The sequence below is a fragment of the Equus asinus genome, chromosome 13 (assembly GCF_041296235.1).
Source record: "Equus asinus isolate D_3611 breed Donkey chromosome 13, EquAss-T2T_v2, whole genome shotgun sequence".
Lineage (NCBI taxonomy): Eukaryota > Metazoa > Chordata > Mammalia > Perissodactyla > Equidae > Equus > Equus asinus.
Window position 1 is genome coordinate 21,954,992 of NC_091802.1, and position 21,407 is coordinate 21,976,398.

General features: G+C 49.6%; 1 protein-coding gene across 3 annotated transcripts in view; it reads left to right on the plus strand.

Moving 5' to 3' along the window:
• Positions 1-19,031, plus strand: part of RHBDL3 (rhomboid like 3) — a 44,633-nt gene extending 25,602 nt beyond the window's left edge. For all 3 annotated transcript variants that reach the window (XM_070482763.1, XM_014862166.3, XM_014862167.3), the window contains 4 exons: positions 350-462; positions 5,812-5,912; positions 12,525-12,585; positions 15,300-19,031. In XM_070482763.1, coding sequence (XP_070338864.1) covers positions 350-462; positions 5,812-5,912; positions 12,525-12,585; positions 15,300-15,571 — 547 coding nt within the window. In that variant the 3' untranslated portion in view covers positions 15,572-19,031. The remainder of the gene's footprint in view (positions 1-349; positions 463-5,811; positions 5,913-12,524; positions 12,586-15,299) is intronic.
• The last annotated feature ends 2,376 nt before the right edge of the window (positions 19,032-21,407 follow it).

Sequence of the window (21,407 nt, forward strand, 5' to 3'; positions counted from 1 at the left end):
TAACCAGTTGTGTGACTTTAAGCCGGTCACTGCCCCTCTCTGAGCCTCCGCTTCTCATATGGCCACCAGTGGAGTTGCTGGATGTTGACCGTGGTTAGCTCCTCTCCCTCTGGCAAGTGCAGACACTGTCAGTCACTGCCCAGGCCCTGCACGTGCGTTCCTGTCCCAAATGGCAAGGGAGGTGTGCAGGGAACACTCTTTCCAAGATAGGCTGTCTGCATTGTAATTCCTCCCCCACCCGAGACCGTGAGCTCCTTAAAGGCAGGTATAGGGTCTTGTTCGCTGCTACATCCTCAGCACCGTGGCATACAGTGTTTGTTGAATGAATAAGTGTGATCTCTCTGTACAGGATAGAACACCTGGGACTCAACGTGGTGCTGCAGCTCCTGGTGGGGGTGCCCTTGGAGATGGTGCACGGAGCAACCCGCATTGGGCTTGTCTATGTGGCTGGCGTTGTGGCAGGTAGGCAGATGGGCCCCATGTCTTGGGGGTAAACCTCCCCAGAGTGTCTGGGAGACCCCATGGGGTTGGGCAACCCCAGGCTTCCAGGGGACACAGAGCACCCTCATCATCAAGATTCCTGGCTACTCGGGTTGTCCCCCCAGGCAAATCTCCCACCTCCCAGGGAGGCTGGAAAGGATACCGCCACCCTGAGAGGGAGGCATGTGATGGCAGAGCGGGTGAGAGCACAGGCTTTGGAACAGGCAGACTGACTGGAGGTTAAGCCTTTACCCCCCCATGTTGTAGCTGTGTGGGCTTAGGGAAATTCCTTAACCTTTCTTGGCCCCAGTAAGCTTTAAGAGGGAACTAATGAGATATTCCTATAGGGTGTTAGGAGAGGGGAGTGAGGTGACAAATGGAGAAACAGTGCTATGTAGACTGTGCAAAAGCACAGTGAGATCCTGGTAGGGACATCCAAGGTGTGGGAGGAGCCAGCCCCTCCCCTGGCCAGGCCAGCACCTGTGCCCAAAGGGAGATCTTGCCTCTGCCCAGGCCAGCCACCGTCGCCTTGAATGACCCACTGCTCACAGGAGAGTCTGACCTAAAAGGTAGTGAGCGTTTGTGCCAGCTGGAGGAGTCTGGGGCCCCTGGTGGACTCAGCTCATGGTGCAGGCATTCATGGTCATCATGCCCCGTGGATAGTGGCCAGCGTGACTTCCCCCTCCCCCACTCCAGTGGGAGGTGAGGTGAACTGGGGTGAGCTGGGCAGAGCAGAGCAGATTTCTGCATGAAAGGTCTGCACCAGCCCAGCTTCTGAACAGGGAAATCTCCCTCGTGATGTTTCCAACTTTATTGCTGGCTTTTTTTCCCCTTTTTTACAAGGTTTGCCGCCTCAGCTCTTCACCTTGACAGCTATGCCCAAGGGAGCTTTGTGTGTATGTTTAAGTAAGATCTTAATCCTTTCTGAGTGGCATTAAAGTTGTCATCAAGAGAGCGGGGCAGAATCGGCCTTGTAAACAACAGGCAGACAGGAACCCTGGGAGGAACTGAAGTGGCTTCAGGAATGGATGAGGGAAGGGTCCCACCCCATCCCCTCACCTCCCACACAAGGCTAGTCTGCCGGTTCCTGAGCCCTCAGCCTGGGAGGCTGGGCCGGTGCCGTCTCCTTCGCTCCCCTACGTGCTGAAGTTAAAAACTTGGCTACCTTGGACAGCACCCACGTGAGCTTCTCCCAGAATCCACCACTTCAGCATCCTTGAACAAAGGTCTGATGAGCATCTCTGTGTGCCAGACTAACTCAGCCACCCACACACCCCTGAGTCTTGACATCTGGGGATTTATAGCTGCATTTCCCATACCTAGACACTCAGAGACCCAGATGGTTAATGGGGAGGAAGAGGAAAGACACTCGTAACACTTGCAGTTAGTAGTCAATTAGGTGGGAGTGCCAATAACCTAGAAGACAGAAATAAGATTCAAAATGACTCAGGCCTCGCCAAAACCAGATGACATGCAGCCTGGAGACAGTGCAGGTATCATTTCCCATTGATACTGGTGTAGAGTGGAATGCCACAGACAGAAGGAGCGCTCGCCAACTAAATGGGAGGGTATGGGGCTGTATCACAGAGCAAATGACATGCACTGTTCTCTCTGAGCCATTGATCCAGACCAGAGGGCACTCTGGTCACCACATATCGTGTCATTGATCTCCAAGATCGAGTTGATTGATCTGCCTGCACCCCTTCCTCCCTCTCTGCTCCATGTGCATCCCTCCTCAGAAGGGGGGCCCATTCACAGACAGCCAGACCCTGACTGGATATCTAACAGTTATCAAGGGCCTGCTCTGTGCAGGCCGTATTTAATCCTCACAACAACCCCATGGGGCAAGTACTGTTATTCTCCACCTGTTGCAGATACAGAAACCAAGGCTTAGAGAGGCTAAGTGACTTGCCCAAGATGACACAGTCATAAGTGGTGGAACTGGGCTCAAACCCAGTCTGTCTGACCATAAAGGATGTGCACCATACCTCTATGATGGGGTTAAGAGAACTAAAGATAGACCTTTTCCTTTGTGCAGATAATCGAATGTCAGGGAGATGTCTTGATAAACATCTGGTCTCACTCTCATTCCTGCCCAATGGAAATATTCTAAATCCAAGGCACTTTGTAACAGTGATAGCTAACCTCTGCTGAGCACATCCAGTACTCCAGGCAGTTGAGAAAGGGTCACGTATGTTGCCTCCTGTATTCATCACAAGAGTCTTATGAGGTGGGTACTGTCACCCCCATTTTATAGGTAGGTCTTTGAGCAAGTGAAATGACTTGCTCAGTTTGCTCAGCTTGGAAGCACTGGAAGTGGGTGGAAAACTTCCTCCGCCCTGTGCTTCTAACGGTGCTTGAAGCCAATGTGTATCTCACTCCTGGCTGACAATTATATGGCTAACAATTTAAATACTTTCAAAACCAGTATCTTCAATGCTCCACCAAGCTTTTATTGTAGATTCTGTAGATTCTTACCCACGTGTGCATCCCCAGAGCCTAGCGCAGGGTTTGGCACATGTTAAGCCACAAATATTTGTACAATAAATGGAAGAATGCATAAATAAATAAAGTTATATTGCTTAAAGGTAGATATTCTGCCGATTTTTACTTGGATTTATTTTTTTATAATGGCCAAGGGAGATGTCGGAGGACGCCTGCTTTAAATTTCCCAGGCTAAAATTATCGCAGCTGTGCATTATCGCAAAGTCACCCATTTATCTGCATGCTGGCGCGGACCAGAACTTTGGGGGGAAAATTCATAACCCTGCCTAGAACTAGTCCTTTGGTCTGCTGCCAAGCAGAGGTGTGGTGTGTCACTCCAGCTTGCCATTCTCTCCCTGTCCTCTGCCCCCGTGACCTCCATGGAATTCATACTGGCCTTATCGAACTGACATCCATTAGGTTTGTAACAGCTTGTCAAGAATCCTGCCTGGCCAGGCTGCCTGCCCTGGGATGGCCTTTATTACTGAGTTGATATGCATACATGCCCAGGTTCATATTTCATCTCTCCCAGTCCCTCCAGTCCTGGGGTAATCTGCAGTCACTTGAGGAAAGTCTTTCTGCCACAAACGGAGGGCGGGAGGTCCAGATTGTTACCTTCAAGATTCTAGAACCAGGATCCAAACCTCAGACCCTGGATCTTAGGCCAAGACTTGGATTATTGAATTTGTCATCTGGAAAGAACCCTTGAGGTCCCCTCCAGTGGGTGGCAAGCGTTGCTCCCCGGTCCCACCCCATTCAGCCAGAGCAGCTCTCTGTGCTCTGCTCCATGGGGTAGCGGTGTGGGTAAGGTTTCCTTTGAAAAGAGGGTTTCACTGCTCAAAAGTCAGACAGCCTTAGACCTCTTCATTTCACAGATTTGAAAACTGAAGCCCAAAGAATTCAGGAGCTGTGCCCAAGGTCACATAACTAGCCAGCCACGCCCCCATTCCATACTCCTGCCACAATCCCAAACTGACCCCTGACCCTGGGGTCAGGACTCCAGTGCAGGGGTAGGGTGAGGGAAAGGTCAGTGTGAGGGGTGGACCCTGGGGGCTTCCCTGCTGCCTCTCTGCCCCTGCTAGATTGCACTGGGGAGCCCGAGGGAGCAGAATCTGGACCGGATTGTAGGGACTTGCACAGAGGAAAGAGGCCAGCCCAGGGAGCTGGGGCTTCCTCTGTCCAGACGGTAATTAATGAGGAGCGGCTTGGGCAGCCGGCCCTCTGCAGCCCTGCAATGCAGCCTTCCTAGCCAGCCCCGCCAGGAGAGCGTGGGAATCCTTTGTCATGCAGATCCTGCTGCCTGCCTGTTTGCCACTCTGGGATTTTTTTTTCTGTTATATATGGCTGACCCCGTGCCTAGGCAGTAAAAAAAAAGAAAGTTATCTGACAATAGATCAATACCTAATTAAAGCCGGAGGGAAGGCATGAAAGGGGAGAAGAAAGATTTATCGTCGCTCTAGGAGGGGAGAAGGACTTGAGAGTTCTTGGTTCATGACAGTTTGTTTTTTCCTGGGAGATTACATCCCCCTTGAGACCAGGAAACTATTGTGGGGATCTCTTTCTTGAAGGATCTCAGTGAGCGGAGGAGGCTTGGGAGAGGTAGGGTAGGTATGTTGGGAGAAGGCAGATAATGTTACAGGGCCTCTCCATGCCCAGGGTTGTCAGGAGCTCTGGTTCCTGGGCTGGGCCCAGCCTCCTCCTAAGTAGTGAGCCCGCCACCCCATAGAACCTGCAGAATTTGCCCTTCTACCTGTCCGTCCTCTCTCCACCCAGGCAGCTGCTAATTGGCTCAAGAGCCTGCGGGCATTTTCCAGTGGTATTTCTGCACACTCACCCAGGCCAGCCACCTCTCCTTCTCTGAGCCCTGGGCTCTACCTCCCAGTTATTTTTAGTCTCCCGTGTCCTTCCCTAGAAGCCAAAGCATTGATCACGCTTAAATGAGACCAGAACAATACATTTCCCATCTCCTCTCTGCCGAGCTTCCCTCCCAGGATAAAAGTTTGTCATCCCCCAGACCAAGAGTCACATACCCTTCCTTTCCCCCAGAGGGTATGACATCATGTCTCTCTCTTCCCCAGAGATTTTTCAAGGACATTTTTCCTCCAGAGAAGCCCCGAGTTGGCTCTGGAGATCCTGTTGGCCTTTTGTGATTTCACTTGGCTAGAGGAAGATTGGAGGTGATGTTAAACAGGTTTCTGGATGCTGCTGAGCAGAGAGAGTGATGGTAGAGGGTGGAGGTTGACCTCTGTACCAGTTTGGGGAGTGGCTGTTGGCAAGGCCAAGAACACATGCTTTGTGTCAGGCAGACTTGGACTCAAATCCTGGTTCCAGCCTTTCCTACAAGCTGACTCAGCTCAATTTCCCCACCTCTGCAATGAGGCTACTAGCACGTGCCTCAACGGGGTGTCTTGAGGGTTAAAGGGGAGAATGTAGGTACAATGCTTGGCCAGTGTCTGACACACAGTGCCCCGTAAGTGGTAGCTGTCTCTGCAGTAACTGCTGCCACTATTTTTGTTATTGCTCAAAGCCCTGAGAGCACAATGTGAGGCAGAGGTTGGATTGACAGGCAGACATCTGGGTCGTGGTCCAAGTTCTCTTTTGGTCAAGTCACTTCCCTCCGTTGACACTTTGTTTCCCATTTGTAAAAGGAGAAGTTTGAATCAAATGGTTCTTTCAGACATAAATTAGTCCTCTAGGAGGCTCCAAGGCAACATGGGATCAAGGGAAGAAGAGGTGGGGCCTTTTGCTCTGGAGTCTTACCCCTGAGGCTGCAGCATCCAAGGGCCTGGGGCTGGGAAAGGGACCCCATTCCAGCATTCTTGAGTTCTCGATCTCTCTCTCTCCCAGGATCCTTGGCAGTGTCTGTGGCTGACATGACTGCACCAGTCGTGGGCTCCTCTGGAGGGGTGTATGCGCTCGTCTCTGCCCATCTGGCCAACATTGTGATGGTGAGCACCTCCCGTCCCAGCATGTCTTTCTTGGCCTCCCCGCTGCTGTCACTGAGCCCAGGCATTAATCTGCTGGAGCTGGGTTTCAGCTCCTTCCACTCTCTACCGCAGGCCCAGCAAGTGCCAGGCAAACCTGGCTGGTAGCGGAGTTCACAGACACTCCTCACTCTGCAGGCCCATTTCAAATGGGGCCCTTCCACATAGAATTCATATTTTCTCCAGTCATGTCTTTGCTTGTGAATTTCCCCATCTCCCTATTCCGCTTCTTTCCCAGTCAGTGACTTTAAAAAGTGTTAAAAATTCTTGACCATTAGCATGCATCACAATTGTAATTTGTTGTCTGTCATAGATTGTTATAGTAAAGGGGCCTTAGAGATGATCTCATCAAAATTCTCAAATAGAAAAGGAGGCTCTGAGAGACTAAGTGATTTGTCCAAAGGCACAGTCAAGTTTGTGGCAAAATCGGGCCTTGAACCCACATCTCCCGACCACCATTCCAGTGTTGTTCCCCTACGTCAGCCTTTCACAGTGGCGGGACACCAACATTCCATTTCTCAAGCTCTTCCTTGCCTTTTCCTGAAAGGGAATATAGTGTAATGATTAAGAGCACAGGTTATGGAGCCAGTTAGCATTGATCTGAATCCCAGCTCTCCACTTCCTAGAGTGACCTTGGGCAAACTACTTAACTGCTTTGTCCTCAGTTTCTGTATCTATGAAATGGGACGATACGTGATGAATGAGATAAAGTGAAAAGAACCGCTCAATATAAATGTTAACTCAATTCCCTACTGCTCGCAGAAGAGGCCAGGGTGGACTCAGAATAAAGACGGGGTCTTCAAGGCAAGAAATTGGGATCAATCTGATAGTCTCCGAGGAGGCCGAGGAAGCCTGCTTTCTTGTTCGGAAGTAGTCTGAAGTTTGGGGGCTGGCAGTGCTTGGCTCACCCTGCCTAATGCCTCTGCTAGTCTGAGAGCCTCCAGGCAGGGCTCGGGTCTTACTTGTCTGTCCCCAGTGCCTGGCATAGGGCTGGACACATGGTAGGTGGTGCCTACTACATTTTGGTGAAGGAGGGGGGAAGGAATGAATGAACAGTGTCCAGAAAAGGCATAGCTCTCACTCATAGCCCTGCTCTCACTTCCCTCCTCTGTCACTATCTTCACCACATGGCAGATGTGTGAACGCTCAGTTACAACAGGTTTTGGAGTTCCTAAATTCTCCTACTTCTTTATTACTGCCACTCTCACCTGCCCCGCTCCTCGACATTATCCTTTTTCTTTTCGCCAAAGTCCCCTTTGTACACAGAGAGAAAACATGAGAGGGAGAGATGGAGAGACAGACAGACATACACTGACTGCCCTTGCTACTTGCCTGAATTTTGCAACTTCAAGTGAGCGCTTGGAGAGACACAGCAGGTGTGGGAAGGCTTGTGTGAATGTGTGAGTCTGAGTGTGTGTTTGTGCATGTGTCTTGCACACGCACATAGCTCGGTCTGCGGAGAACCTGGGAGCACAGGGCTGCCTCACATGGCCCTTTAAATGGGTCATTCTGTATCAGTGCCACAGCTTTCCCCAGACACTGCTTTTCCTCTGAATTCCGGCTCCTCCACTCCCCCTCCCCCTGCCCCAATTCCTTTCTTTAGGGGAAGGAAATGCTAGCCTCCCCTTCCTTCCCCCCCCCCCCCCAGATGTGTATGTGTGTAAGGGGATAAACAAGCACAACTAAGAGAACATGGGAAAGAAGAGACAAACAGAAGTTCATAAAGATGCCCTGTTTCTACCCCCTTCCCCACGACGTGGGAAACAGCCCTGATGTCCCACAAGTTCCCATGGAGAGGGCAGACCACCCCAAGAACCATGGGGTGGGGCATGGGGTCTGAGGAGGGAGGTGTGAAAGCAGTTTTGTTCCAGTTTATGCTTCTTTCTGGCAAGTAGCCCATGGCCTGTGGTGGTGGAGATGAGCAGTCCCATCCGAGAACCCATTGCTCTTCCAGAAGGATAAGGTTTTCCCTGGCCAACCAAGAGATTTCCAGTCCCCTGAGCATGACATACTGCAGCCCTCCCCTAGAAAGTTGTGTGGTGCTTATTTGACAGTGAAAAACTCTCATTTTCTCATTAGAAAGATCGGTTTCCTTTCATCAAGAGGCCACGTTTACCCAAATTAGCTCAGTGCCCAGCAATTCAGAGATGCATTGGGTCAAACCGTATGAAATTGCCATCTCTTTGTGTCAGAAGCATTTAAGCGTTGGCAATTTCATGTGGTTCAACCTAGTAGATAAACTATTGTTTTTAATTCCAAAATGAAGATTTAGTCGATATATATGTACACAAGAAAGCACCTTGTCAGCACAGAAAGGAGAAAAAGCATAGATTTAACAGTCAGGAAGTCAGGGTTGGAGTACCAGTGTCATCGTCTTAGTGGCTGTGAGTTCCTTAACTTCTCAGGGGCTCAGTTCTCTGATTTGTGATCCCTTCTTCACAAGGTAGTTGTGAGAAAGACATGCAAACGATGAATGTGAAAATGCCTTCCACATGGCAAATCACCACACAGCTGGGAGATCCTGTGTGTGTGTGTTTATATGTATTTGTATACATGTAATTTTTTATTTTTATAAATTCTGCCTGATACTTGTACAGAGAACAATCAGAAAATGTGTCCTTTTTGCTTCAGATACAAAATAGGAAAATGTTTAACACTTTTGTTCTTAGGACTATCTGTTTAAATGAGAGATTCTGCCTTAAATCAAAGGATGTCTATTGTTCATAAAAGCACTTTGAGTTTCAAAAAGCTTGCAGTTTACATCAAGGAATTAAATTCAGAAAATAGTTCAACAAAATATCTGCATGGCATAAAAGACTTACACTTAAGACTTCTTATTTTAAGCACTGGAAGGATAAAGATACACATAATTAAATAATTTATTAATTGCCTTTTGCTGAGGCCCATTGGCCAGAGTTCCATTTTTAAATATACAAGATATTTACTTACACTTTGCTCCATATGATAGATGTTTTCCTAAAATGTTTGAGATCTGAATTTTCACAAATTGAACCATATTATCAAAGCACAAGGAAAGATTCTTGTCTGAAAGAAACAAAAGATCTGTTATAAAGTTCCCTTTATTAAGTAAAAATCCTTTTGTAGGACAAATAATCACTCCCTAATTTATCTGTGTTGTGCTTTCCCGTTTCCTGTGTTGGGTTTTCTTGAAGTCATTTGACAAGAAACTGTTTCCACCGAGATTGTGGAAAGCTGTGTTGAATTGGAAGCACCCCTCCTGCGTTCCAGCCTCTGAGCTCTTAACTGGCTGGGTGAGCAAGATGCCGAGGGGACTGGTTCCCGCCTTGTTTGCGGTGGGTGAGTTATCGTCTCACCCTGCGTGGCTCTGGGAGAAAATGAAATTAAAGGGCCTGCAAAAGGTTTGTATTCTCCAGGGGCCTGCAGGCTTTTCAACATTTATAGCAGCAGCAGTGCTGGCTGTGTGTGAGGTTTTTTTCTTCTCTCCTGTTGTTTCACTGCACTCATTTTATTGGAGGGAATAATGGGTCGGGAAAATGAGGCAGCTGGCACAGAGGGGTGACTTTCTAGTTTAACCCCTCGGCTGCTGGGAGACTGGCCATTTACTGACATTCGCTCAGCTCTGGGGGCAGCTGGGGCGGCCAGCAGAGACAGACAGAACAGACAGACAGAATGTGCTCCTGTCTTGGAACTGTGGGTATACACAACCCTGAACTAGGAGCCCTATCAAGCTCGTCATTAACTCACCGTGACCTTGAACTAGCCCTCCTGGACCCTCAGTTTCTTCTTCCCTAAGGTGCAGAGCAGAGGGTGTGACTGAATCAGCTTGGCAAACTCCAGTGCCTTCAGGGCCCAAGCAGGTATTAAACAAAGCTGGCCTGGGGGGCATTGTGGTAGAAACGGGAGCTCCCAGAGCTGTCCGAGGTCATTGAGATTCAGAAGTTTTAAAGTTGCTGTGCAGGGCAAACTCACTGTCTTTGCCTCAGTCTAAACACTAATATCGGACATTTATATGACACTTACCATGTGCGGGGCAGTGTTCTTAGTGCTTTATACATATTAATTCATTTCACCTTCACAACAACCCACGAGGTAGGTAATTGAGACGGGTACTGTTGTTATCTCAAATTTACAAATGAGGACAGTAGAGAAAAAGGAATTCTGAGCCACCCACTGATGGTGTTGCTGGAACGAAAATATGGACAGTGCTTTCTAAGACAGATCCCAGATAGGGCCCAGAGCAGGCATGGACCTCAGCTGAACGAAAGAGCAACCAATACACCCTAGATTTATTTTGCCTGGTATTATCACTCAGAACACAGTGAAAGAGACACCAGCTTCAGGTAAGATATTCAGAGAGTTTTTTAAGAGGAAAAGGGATATTAGAAGTGGTCTGTATCACTTTTAAGTGTGGTAAAATATACATAACACTTATCATCTTAACCATTTTTAAGAATACAGTTCAGAAGTGTTAAGTACACTCATATTATGCGACCATCACCACCATCCATCCACAGAACTCTTTTCATCTTGCAAAACTGAAACCCTGTACCCGTTAAACAGCAGCTCTCCCTTCCTCCCTCTGCCCAGCTCGTGGCAACCTCCATTCTGCTTTCTGTCTCAATGAATTTGACTTCCTCTAAGCACCCTGTATAAATGGACTCATCCAATATTTGTCGTTTTGTGAGTGGTTTATTTCATTTAGCATAGTGTCTTCAAGTATCATTCGAGTTATAGCATGTGTCAGAATTGCCTTCCTTTTGAAGACCTAATAATATTCCATTGTATGCATGTACCACATTTTGTCTCTCTGTTCATCTGTCAATGGGTTGCTTCTGCTTTTTGACTATTGTGGTTAATACTGCTACGAATGTAGGCATCACTTTTAAGGGAGAACTAAGACCCCTCGGTGGACATCACAGGGAGGCAAAGCCTGGCTGGACAATTGCAGGAAGAACTTTTCAGTGATTGGAGCCTCTTCATGGGGCTACCCCACGAGGTGGTGAGCTCTCCGTCAGGGGCTGGAGGGCCATTTTGCTTGGTAGCGGATTTCTCTTTGGGAGGAGATGGTCCATTGGGTGACTCCCAAGGACCCTGCCATCTTAGGGTTTCAGCCCTGAGAGGAGCTAAGGGACCACTCATTATCAGCTAACTGAGCTAGCTCGAAGTGGATTGCTAGATCCCATGGAGGACACCGACTCCCATTTTGTCCTCTGTGTCCTGGCAGGGCTCCTCTCGGGGCAGACACCAGCGGGTGACGACGTCCTGCCATCTGCTTCTTAGCACAGAACATATGAGCAAGCAAAGATTAGACGTTCCCACCTAAAAAGGGGCTGTGTGTCTCCCATCTCGCCTTTTGTGAGGAAGGGCTTGCCGGTCAGTGAGGAATAATGGGGGAAAGGCAGGCAATGGGCAAGAAGCCGAATGCCGCAGGACTTCTCCCTCATTTTGGCAGCTTCCCTGCGTTCTGCTTGCTCGAGTGAAGCTTCCATAGATGTTATTGTACGTGCCAGTCCTCAGGGCCTCTGTAAAGTTTAACGCGTGTCTCCCCAACGTCAAAGGAGTGTGAGACGTGTCCCCTGGCTGGGCCTGGGCCAGGCAGCAAAGGCAGAGTGGGTGGGTGGGAAGGAACAGAAGCCCCTGGCTGTGCCCAGTTGCCTCCTTCCCTGGGCTGATGTGTTCCAGGAAGCTTCCAGGCTCGTTTCTGTGTGCGCGTGCGTCTGTGTAAATGGAATAGTGCTTTGAATGCACTGCAGGAGTGCCCTCAAAGGAACCCTGTGGCGAAGTCTTTTGTAAAGTGAAAAATCCTTTTGTAAGGTGAATAATTGTACTCTGTTTATCTGCTTTGGAGGTTCAGAGTGTTCAGAGATTCTCAGGGGAAGGGGGATTTGTTTGAAGGCCATCTGGCCCACCCCCTTTCCGATGCCCAATTCTCTAGAGCATCTCTCCAAGAGATACGAAGCCCCCCTTTGAACCCCTCAATGATGGGAAACTCACGAAGCCCCAAGATGGATCATTCCTTCTTTGGACAGCTCTGCTCATTAGAAATGGAAACGTGTCCCGAGCTTAAAAAATCTCTCTGAAGTTTTCAGCCATTGAGTCTTCCGCTTGCAGGTTACACTGAATGTGCCCTTTGCTTCCGTTGACTCACTTGATACTTGACCACAATGAACTTGACCCATGTGTCTCCTCTTCTTTCATTCCTCCTATGCAGGATTTTGAGTTATTTCACCCTCCTGATGGTTCTGCTTTGACTTGGCTCGGTTGCTGTCTTGCAGCCCCGGCAACTGTGGGCCCCAGCAATTAATGCCACTCTCAGATGTTGTCTGTGTGTCTAGAGGAGAGAGGGGCTCTCATCTCCCTGGATCTAGATTCTTTTCCTCTGTTGCTGCAGCTCAAGAGCTTTTATGACAGTAATAAACTTACCACTGCCTAAAATCTCCAAGCCATGCTGGTGTGATCTGTGATGAAGCCACCACCCCTCATTCAGGACTTAATGAAGATTGTTTTTTTAAATGCCAGGTTTTCTTAAGTGAAATACATCTGCGGAAGAGCGGTCTGATCTGGAACTAATGAAACCCTCTCCTTTTCCCCTAGAACTGGTCAGGCATGAAGTGTCAGTTCAAGCTGCTGCGGATGGCTGTGGCCTTGATCTGTAGTAAGTACTGACGGGGCAGGCTGGGGGAAGGGGGCCCCACAGTGGCCCCGGGGGTGTAAAGATGGCACAGAGGCATGTGGTCAAGGAAAAAGAGGGAGACAATGTGCAACAAAGTAGGGATATTTTGAGAGAAGTCTGGCCCACTATGCTACTTCCTAACCTTTCTCAAACTTTTTATTGACATATAATATGCAAACAGAAAAGTGCACACAGCATGAGTGTCTCCCTCAGTGACTAGCACCCAGATCAGAAAAAATAACTTCTTAATCACCTTTTGGGTTATGGAGTTGATCCTTTGAGATCTCCTTTAGGAAGCAAGAGACTCTTCCCCCCTAAAATGCACATATGCGCACCTACACACGCACACTAAAACTTGCAGTTAGCAGGTTCACAAGCCGTAACTAATCCATGAACCCCTATGTGCAGGGGCTGGTGGAGTCCTAGTTGGGACAAGTCAGTTCTACCTACAGAGGTCGTTTTGAGTGTTAAACACAGGCAGGTGTTCGCCATGTAGACGAGGTGAAGAGGGCATTTCAGGCAGAGGGGCAGCAGGAGCAAAGACATGGTGAGTGAAGGGTCGAGGTCTGCAGGTTGGTTAGCTAAACTGCTTGTGGGGTTTGGGACTGTGTGTGATTGTGATAAGAGATAATAGGAGTCAGACCATGAAGGGCTTTAAATACAAAGAGAAAAACTGAACTTCATCCTGAATGCCCTGGGAGGCCACAGGACGGCTTTAAATGAGAGTTGCTCGCAGATTTGAGTTTTAGGAGAGCAGTCAGGCTGCAGGGTGGAGAAGGAGTTGAGTGGAGGGGATGAGGCCAGAGACCAAGAGGCTCATTCTGAGATGGGAAGAGATGAGTCTGAACAGAAGCGATGGAGGCAGGGAGAGAGAAGAGGGAGCGTGGTCTCTCCTTTGGTCCTCAGAACATGGCTATGAGGAGGGAATTATCATTAGGCTTAGTTCACAGGTAGATGCTTGAGACTCAGGGAGTTAAGTTCTTTGCCCAGGGTCACCCAGCTGGAGGTGATAGAGCCAGAATTCAGAGCCAGCCTGTGCCATTTTAATGCCCCGCACTTTAGCCAAGATGGCCTGGAGCACCCTGACTGTCTCTGCCCAGGCCAGCCTCCTGCTATGTGGGGAAGAGGAAGACTGAGCCAGAACAAACGTGGGGTGGAGGAGGGGCCTGTGGCTCCACATGAATTCACTTCCACATCCTGTGCTTCGTACCCCATGGCTGTCAGGGCTCTCTGGTCTCAGTTTCCTGGATGGGTTTGGAGGATCTCTAAGCCCAGAGAAGACTTTCCAGCCCTAAGACCCACAGACTCTTTCAGCCAGGACAATGCGGGGCAGTGGGGGGCAGTGGGGAGCGGTGGGGTGGGGGCACAGGTGAGCATAGCTTCCCTGTCTGCTCAGACTCTGAGTTTCTGTTTGCAAGGGAGAGAAGAGAAGCATGAGTCTTGCTGTTTTAAAAAAATCCACCTGTAAGCATCATCAAAACTAAAATGCTGTTTTGGAGTGGGGACCAATGTCTTTCAAACCTCTCTTGTGGACCCCAGGGCCTGGGGGTTGGGAGGAGGATACAGTGTCCATCCCTGGCTGCTCCTTTTCCGCCATCTATCGGCCATCCTTGAGGTTGCCGGGCCCAGGCCAGGAGGTTAGGCAATCCCCAGGGGAATGAATGTCCCTGGCGATGCTGGCACCCCTGGAGTGGTTAGAGTGGAGAGAGGCGCCCTGGTTAATTAAGTGGAACTGAACAAGTAGAAAATTCCCCTCAAAGAGCATTCTTGCAATCTGTCAAGTTTGTCTTGATTTCCTCATCTGTAAAATGCTGATAAGAATACCTGCCCTTGATGGAAATGAAATTACCCAACACCTATCCTCTCAAGAGAGTACATACCCACTGAATTGGCTGAACAAAGAAGGTCATGCAAAAAGGATGGATTGGAGAGTGGGGTGGGGCATTTTAGAATCTGTTAAGAGAGAAATTCCAGCACTGTTGGGATCGTTTATTTCCATTCCTTCTTTGCCGTTCTCCTCCATCCCTTCCTTCCAACCACAGAAGCACTGGTTCTGAGAGTTTTCTACAGATTTTGAAATAAGGCATGAAAAGCCCTTATAAACTGTAAAGTGCTGGCACATATTGAAGTTGTTGTAAATGCTTCAGCAGTACAGCCTGACTGGTACATAGAGGCCGAGCCTTTCTACAGATGGGAAACTGAGCCTCCAGACTCATGACCACAAGGGTCCAAGGGCCTTTGGGCTTCTGCCTGAGCTGTTCCCTCTTCCTGGAATGCTCTTCTTAGAGTCTTCTCTTGAGAGTCACATCTCTGCTCAAATGTCACCTCTTTAGAGAGATCTGGCCTGACTCCCCAAACTAAAGAAGCCCCCTCCTTATGCCCAGCATTGATTTTAAACTACCTAATTTTTTCCCCATAGAATTTCTCTTACTGAAATTATCTGCTATATGTAATTGGACGCTGGTTGACTGCCAGACCCTGTAAACTCTGGGAGAACAGAGGCTTTTCTGTCTTCGTCACTACTATATCTCCAGTGCATAGAACGAATAGTGCTTGGCCTAATGGGTAGTGAATGAATTAATGGGTGGATGGCTGAGTGGGTGGCTGGGTGGCCGGATGGATGGAGTGTAAGGCCTCTCCCTCAGCCCCTGCCCAGTGGCCCTCCTTTGACTTCTCTTTGCTTCCTCCCCTTGCAGTGAGCATGGAGTTTGGGCGGGCTGTGTGGCTCCGGTTCCACCCATCAGCCTATCCCCCGTGCCCTCACCCGAGCTTCGTGGCGCACTTGGGTGGTGTGGCTGTGGGCATCACCCTTGGCGTGGTGGTCCTGAGGAACTATGAGCAGAGGCTGCAGGACCAGTCGCTGTGGTGGATTTTTGTGGCCATGTACACCATCTTTGTGCTGTTCGCTGTCTTCTGGAACATCTTTGCCTACACTCTGCTGGACTTAAAGCTGCCGCCACCCCCCTAAGGACCTGGAGGACCGAGGCCAGGGAGGGGAGTGAGAAGCAGCATCAGAAAGGAGCATCTGCGTTCTTTTTCTCATCACCAGCTCACTGAGGCCAGGGAGGAAGGACAGGAGACACTGACGCACTGTAATCTTTGGGTTCAGATTTGGACAGACAGCAGAGGCTCTTTTTTGAAAGGCACATGCTGGAGGAGTTGGATGTAGCTACTCTTGTCCTTCTAGACTGTTCTGAAGACGTCAGGACAGGACAAAGGCCTGGGGTCGGGTGAGAGTGGCCATCCCCTAGGACTGGGCTTGTTTCATGTGTTCAGAGGTCCCCTCCCTTGTCACAGATTGGGCAGCAGCCTTCTCCCGCATCCTCCACCCTGAGAGACCCTGAGAGTATGAGGAAGGCCTGGGCGTGTAGTAGGCAGGTGGACCCTTGTCCAGCAGAGAGACAACTGCAGACCAGGAAGTGTTCCATCTACACCCATTGGGTCTGGAACCCTGGAGTGGAAGAGGGCTTGGTAGTGGACATGTCAACATTGGCCCTGGGGGAGCCCAGGGTACCCTCTGTGCCTGTCGGTGGGCACTGGGGTGTGGCCTCTAGTGCCTGGGGTGGGAGGGAGATGCTGTAACTCCAGGCCCCACGCTTGCCCTGAAGGTTCCCAGCAAGAGAAACCCAAGTGGGAGGGGATAAGCTCCATCCCAGGTTCCACCCTGGGGAGGACTTCTCCCTCCCTTTCTCCCAGAAAGCTGACATCTCACATCAGTGCCCCAGCATCCCACACCCTGCCTTGTTTTCAGGGTCTTTTCCTTCCATTCCAGTACCCTGACCTGCATTGTACTTCTCCTTTAATTATGGAGACAGTGTTTGGGGGTGTGTGTGTGTGTGTGGTTTGGCGGGCGGAGATGCCCATGTGTTGGGAAAGACAATGTGAGGTGAGTTGGAGACTGCAGAGGAAGCCTGCGAGGGGCAGTGGGGGTGTGTGGAGGGGTCTACCCGAGAGGAAGGCAGGTGCTGAGAGGTGGCAGAGTGTGGTCTTGCTTTTAGCAAAGCTTGCCCCTTCTTTCCCATTCTCATCACTTCCAGGCGCACCCCTGAGAATCACCGACAGATGGGAGGACTGTCCGTGGTGGAGGAAGACCTAGGGCCTTCCAGGGTCCTTCAGGATGCTGAGGTTTTCCTTGCCTTTGCCAAGTTCTGCCCTTGTTTCCCTCTGGGATGGCCTTCATACCTGAAAAGGCTCTGTCTGTCTCCATTAGGAGGAAGGGAGCTTTGGGGGTGCAAGGGAGGCTGGAGCAGGAGTATTGAGGCTATGTGTCCATTTGAGTTGGGGGCAGAGGAGGCTGCAGTAAAAGGAGTCCCAATGCAGGCAGAAAACCGCTTCTAGAGATTTATTGGGTGTTTGGATGAGTGTCAGAGGCAAAGGCAGCTCGTAGACTCAGATGCTCAGAGGTTGGAGGGGACTTGGAGATGATCAGGGCCATCCTCACCCCCAAGTCACTAGTGGGAAAACTACCCCCTAGCAGGAGTTGGTGCCAGCCCTGAGGGGAGCCTGGGGCGAGGATGACCTTTGACAAAATATGTCATTCCCTTTATCCTGCTCTTGGAAGTCCCAACCACTGACAGCCCAGGAGGACAAAGAACCCAAGTCTGGGAGATAGAGGGCCTGGGTTCATGAGGAATGAGGGCAGGAGTGTGGGAACTGCCTTCTGCTAGCCGTCTGCTCCTCAGAGCCCTTACGTGCACTGAGGTCCAGAGTCAGCCAGGCCAGGCCTTTTGGGTCTTGGGCCGCTGTGTCTTCCTGTCCCCGGTGATCACATTAAATGCGCAGAGTCTTCCTACCCAGGGACACCCCCTACTTAGCCCCAGGCTATGCCAAGCTCTTCCCTGTCATTGCCCAGTGCTAAATAGATGGTCCTGGTCCCCACATATGGCTCCTAAAGTCATGCTGTACTGTGCCAACACTGTGTTGAGGACTGCCGGCCTGAGGTGGTGTGGGCCTTGATCTCTGGCTGAGTTTTGTCAGTCTGGGGCATCTTGTCTGTGCCCTGCCAGCCCTTCTTTGCCCTACTGAGAGAAAGGCGTAGTGAGAAGAGTCAGCTTCTTAGGAGAAGAGACTCTGAGCTGGAATGGGAGCCAAGAAGACTTAGGTAAGAATGACAAAGGGGGCCTCAGCATAGGCTGCAGCCACTGCTAAACCTGAGTGGTACCGTCCCTTCCTGGAGGAGCAGAGGCAACTGGTGCCCTGCTGGAGGCAGGACTTCCCCTCCAGATCCTGCCCTGGCACCTGGGGGTTCTGGGCTGTGGGTGGAGGGAGAGGAGAGCCCTCTGCTTTTGTCTCGTGTGGCATGGAGAGGGGCCTTCTTCTCTCTTGGGTGAGAAGACTGAACTAGAAGCCTCTAGAAAGCCCTCAGAGAAGCACTTAGTTCCCTCAGGACTTCCGATGGAAGCTTGTTCCCGAGAAGGACTGCCTGCAGTGGAAGTCCCATCTCCCACCCTGTTAAGTCTGTCTTCCGAGGTCTGGGACACGCTATGGGAGCCTATCCACACCTCAGGCCACCAGCCCCAGCAGCTCCCTATGCAAAAGCAACCCAAAAGTTCTTTGTTCTGCTTGACGCCCATCTCCACCACCCTCCCCCAACCATCACTTCTAAGCAGGGCCGTACAGTGGTGACAACGGTCACTTCACACAACCCAGGTCTCCAATCCAGGGCTGGAGAGAGCTGTCTGGTAAGAAAGGTTTCCTTTTTGTTGTCTGGCTTTCTCCCCAGCGGGTCCCTTTGTCCCGTGCTCCTGGCGCCCTGCCAGCAGCACATCCTCATCATCCTTCCTTCCTCGTCCAATATGGCCACCTGGCCAGTGTGCTGGGAAGCAGAGGGTGGTGTGAATCATCAGGCTGTGAGGGAGGCCAGCCTTTCATCCGCAGGATGTGGAAATTGAGAGCTGGGGATTCCCCAAACAGCATCCATAGGCTCCCTCGCTCGTTCAACGGAAGAGGAATCTCAGAAACTGGGGAAAGGAAAACAAACCTTCAAAGGAGAAATTTTGCTTTAATGACACCATTAATCATTCGTTTTTTAATTAGGAAGAGCTCCCTAATGGGGCACTTTTGCCAGCTAATAGGACTCTCAATTTCCATGAGCACATTCTTGCCCAGAGGAATAGGGGAGTCATTACTCACCAAGCTCAGATCTTCCCCCAGTGTCCAATTTCGTTTGCAGATAATGCAGATTCCCGGGTGCCATGGAAGCCCTTTCGTGGCATCGTTCATGTTGCTCCCAGTGCTGGCTCGAAAGCACCGATACTCCTCTGCCTTAAAAAACACTGAACTCCCCCTCCCCCAAGGACTTGAGTAAGTGGAAAACAAAACACAAGCTGCAATGTTTGTTTCTAAATATTTTTGTATTGTGTACATTCTGTATATTTTTGTTGTAACATATTATTTGAGCACAGATTCCATTAAAGATTTTTTTTTTTAAGCCATCGGTTATTCAGAAAGTGACCTAAAGGGCTGGCATTGGAGCCTGTTTCGTGGTGGTCTGGGTCAGGGTGGCGGGAGAGGGTGGACAGCAGTGGTGCTGGGTCTACGATTTATGCAGGATGGGTGGGGGCATTGGTGCTTGGCGCTGGTGTTACTAGCTTGGTGATTCTTAACTTTTCTTGAATTACTGAACTCTTTTGAGTGGTTGATGAAAGCTATGATTTCTCTTCCCATAAAAATGCACAGACAGGGGCTGGCCCAGTTGCACAGTGGTTAGGTGCACACGTTCCACTTCAGCGGTCCGGGGTTTGCCGGTTCGGATCTCGGGGGCAGACGTGGCACCACTTGGCAAGCCATGATGTGGCAGGCGTCCCACATATAAAGTAGAGGAAGATGGGGCCGGCCCCGTGGCCAACTGGTTAAGTTCACACGCCCTGCTGCAGGCGGCCCAGTGTTTTTGTCGGTTTGAATCCTGGGCACGGACATGGCACTGCTCATCAAGCCACGCTGAGGTGGCATCCCACATGCCACAACTAGAAGGACCACAACTAAGAATATACAACTATGTGCTGGAGGGCTTTGGGGAGAAAAAGGAAAAAAATAAAATCTTTAAAAAAAAAAAGTAGAGGAAGATGGGCACGGATGTTAGCTCAGGGCCAGTCTTCCTCAGCAAAAAAAGAGGAGGATTGGCAGCAGATGTTAGCTCAGGGCTAATCTTCTCTAAAAAAAAAAAATGTGCAGACAATTTTGTGTACAGTTTGGTGGCGGGGCGGGGGGGTGCTCAGGAACTGTGAATAAGGAAACTTATCCATGGCTTCAGGTCAACAACGTCTGTGCCAGCTATCCTGGTGGGTGCTCTGCCTTCCCCTTCCACTCTTACACTATACCCTGATGAGAGAGTAATATTTTGACTATTATTATTGGATGAATCTTCTTTGAAATATCCTAGGTACTTCTTTCTTTACCCGACTAGCCTAGTCTTTAGGTCTTTCTGGGGGCTGTCAACAACCTGATCTTGAGGAAGGGGTAGGAATGTTCTCAGAGTAAAAGGGCGTGGTCAGTTCACATACAGAAGGGGATAAGAGGAGGAGCATAAATGTTGAAGTCTGGTGCCTGGTAAGTTTAACAAGCAAGTGGGCTTTAAGTGGATAAAGCCTGAGAAAGTGAATTGTTTTCACCGGTTTTTGTCAGCCAAAAGGCATTGTGTGTGGTTTTTCCATTCATAACTGTTGAGAATTAAACTACCCTGTTAAATTCAGTGTGGGAGATGTTTCCCACAATGTTCTTTCAGATCAGTTTCCCGTGTCTTATTTTAATATATTTCTGAAATGCCGCAGAAGTCATCCCAGAACAAACTTTAGAGGACAGTTCAGGGTAAAGGTCAAAGAAGTCACCTCTGTTTGGAGTGTGGAGAACTGACTTCCCTAGAAGGAAAGCCGGGGCCCGCTCTGGGCACCGGTGTTCCAGTGGGTCAGTTCCAGGCTCCAGTACCCGAGGCATTGATAGGCAAGCTGCCTGGACAGCCCAAAGCTATATAGTTAGCTTTGTCTGTGGCCTATCACTTCTCTTTTCACTTTTCTGGTTCTTCTCTCCTACCAGATTCTCATTCTTCCAATAACTTAATGTTTACTGATAATGAGGTAATTATGAAGATAATTTACTGTGTACCTACTATGTGCTAGGCACTGGGTGAGGCATTTTCAATATATTACTCTCATTTAATTGCACAGCTACTTGGTGTGCAGTGGGTGTAAATATTCCCATATTTACACAGGAGGGGAAGGCTTAGAGAACTTGCTGGTGGTATACGGTATAGCTGGATTCACACTCAAGACTGCCTGCTTCCAAAGCTCATGCTCTCAGCCCTCAGGTGTTTGTATGGAACTTGAAGCACAGCCAACTTGTAGAAGTGTCAGGGTGTTTGATTAAAGATACAGCCTCACTGTCTATGAGTAATGAACACTGTAAGCCGAGTAGTGAACCTCAGAGCATTCACTTGGTGTTCATGGAACGGGATCTACGCTGTCAGCCCTCCTCCAAGTAGCTTACGAGAAGATCCACGCCTATCAAATCATTACTGCTCCCTATCAGCCCCGATTCCCAGAAGCTAGCATTTACGCCGACTCAGAGTGATTTAAAGTCTGTGAGGCAGGTTAGGAAGTTTAGAAGTTATAGAACCAGAGCTGCCCTCTTAGACCTCCACGTGGAAAGACTTCATTGAAGCCAGCAGGCTTTCCATTACTAAGAAGACATATGGTTAGGAAAATGTGGTCCTAGTAACTGAATCTTACTTCCAAGAAGTCTGCAGGCTTTCCTGGCATCTGGTATAAATGATCCTCTGGTAAAGGACAGGCATTCTGTCATGGTTAATA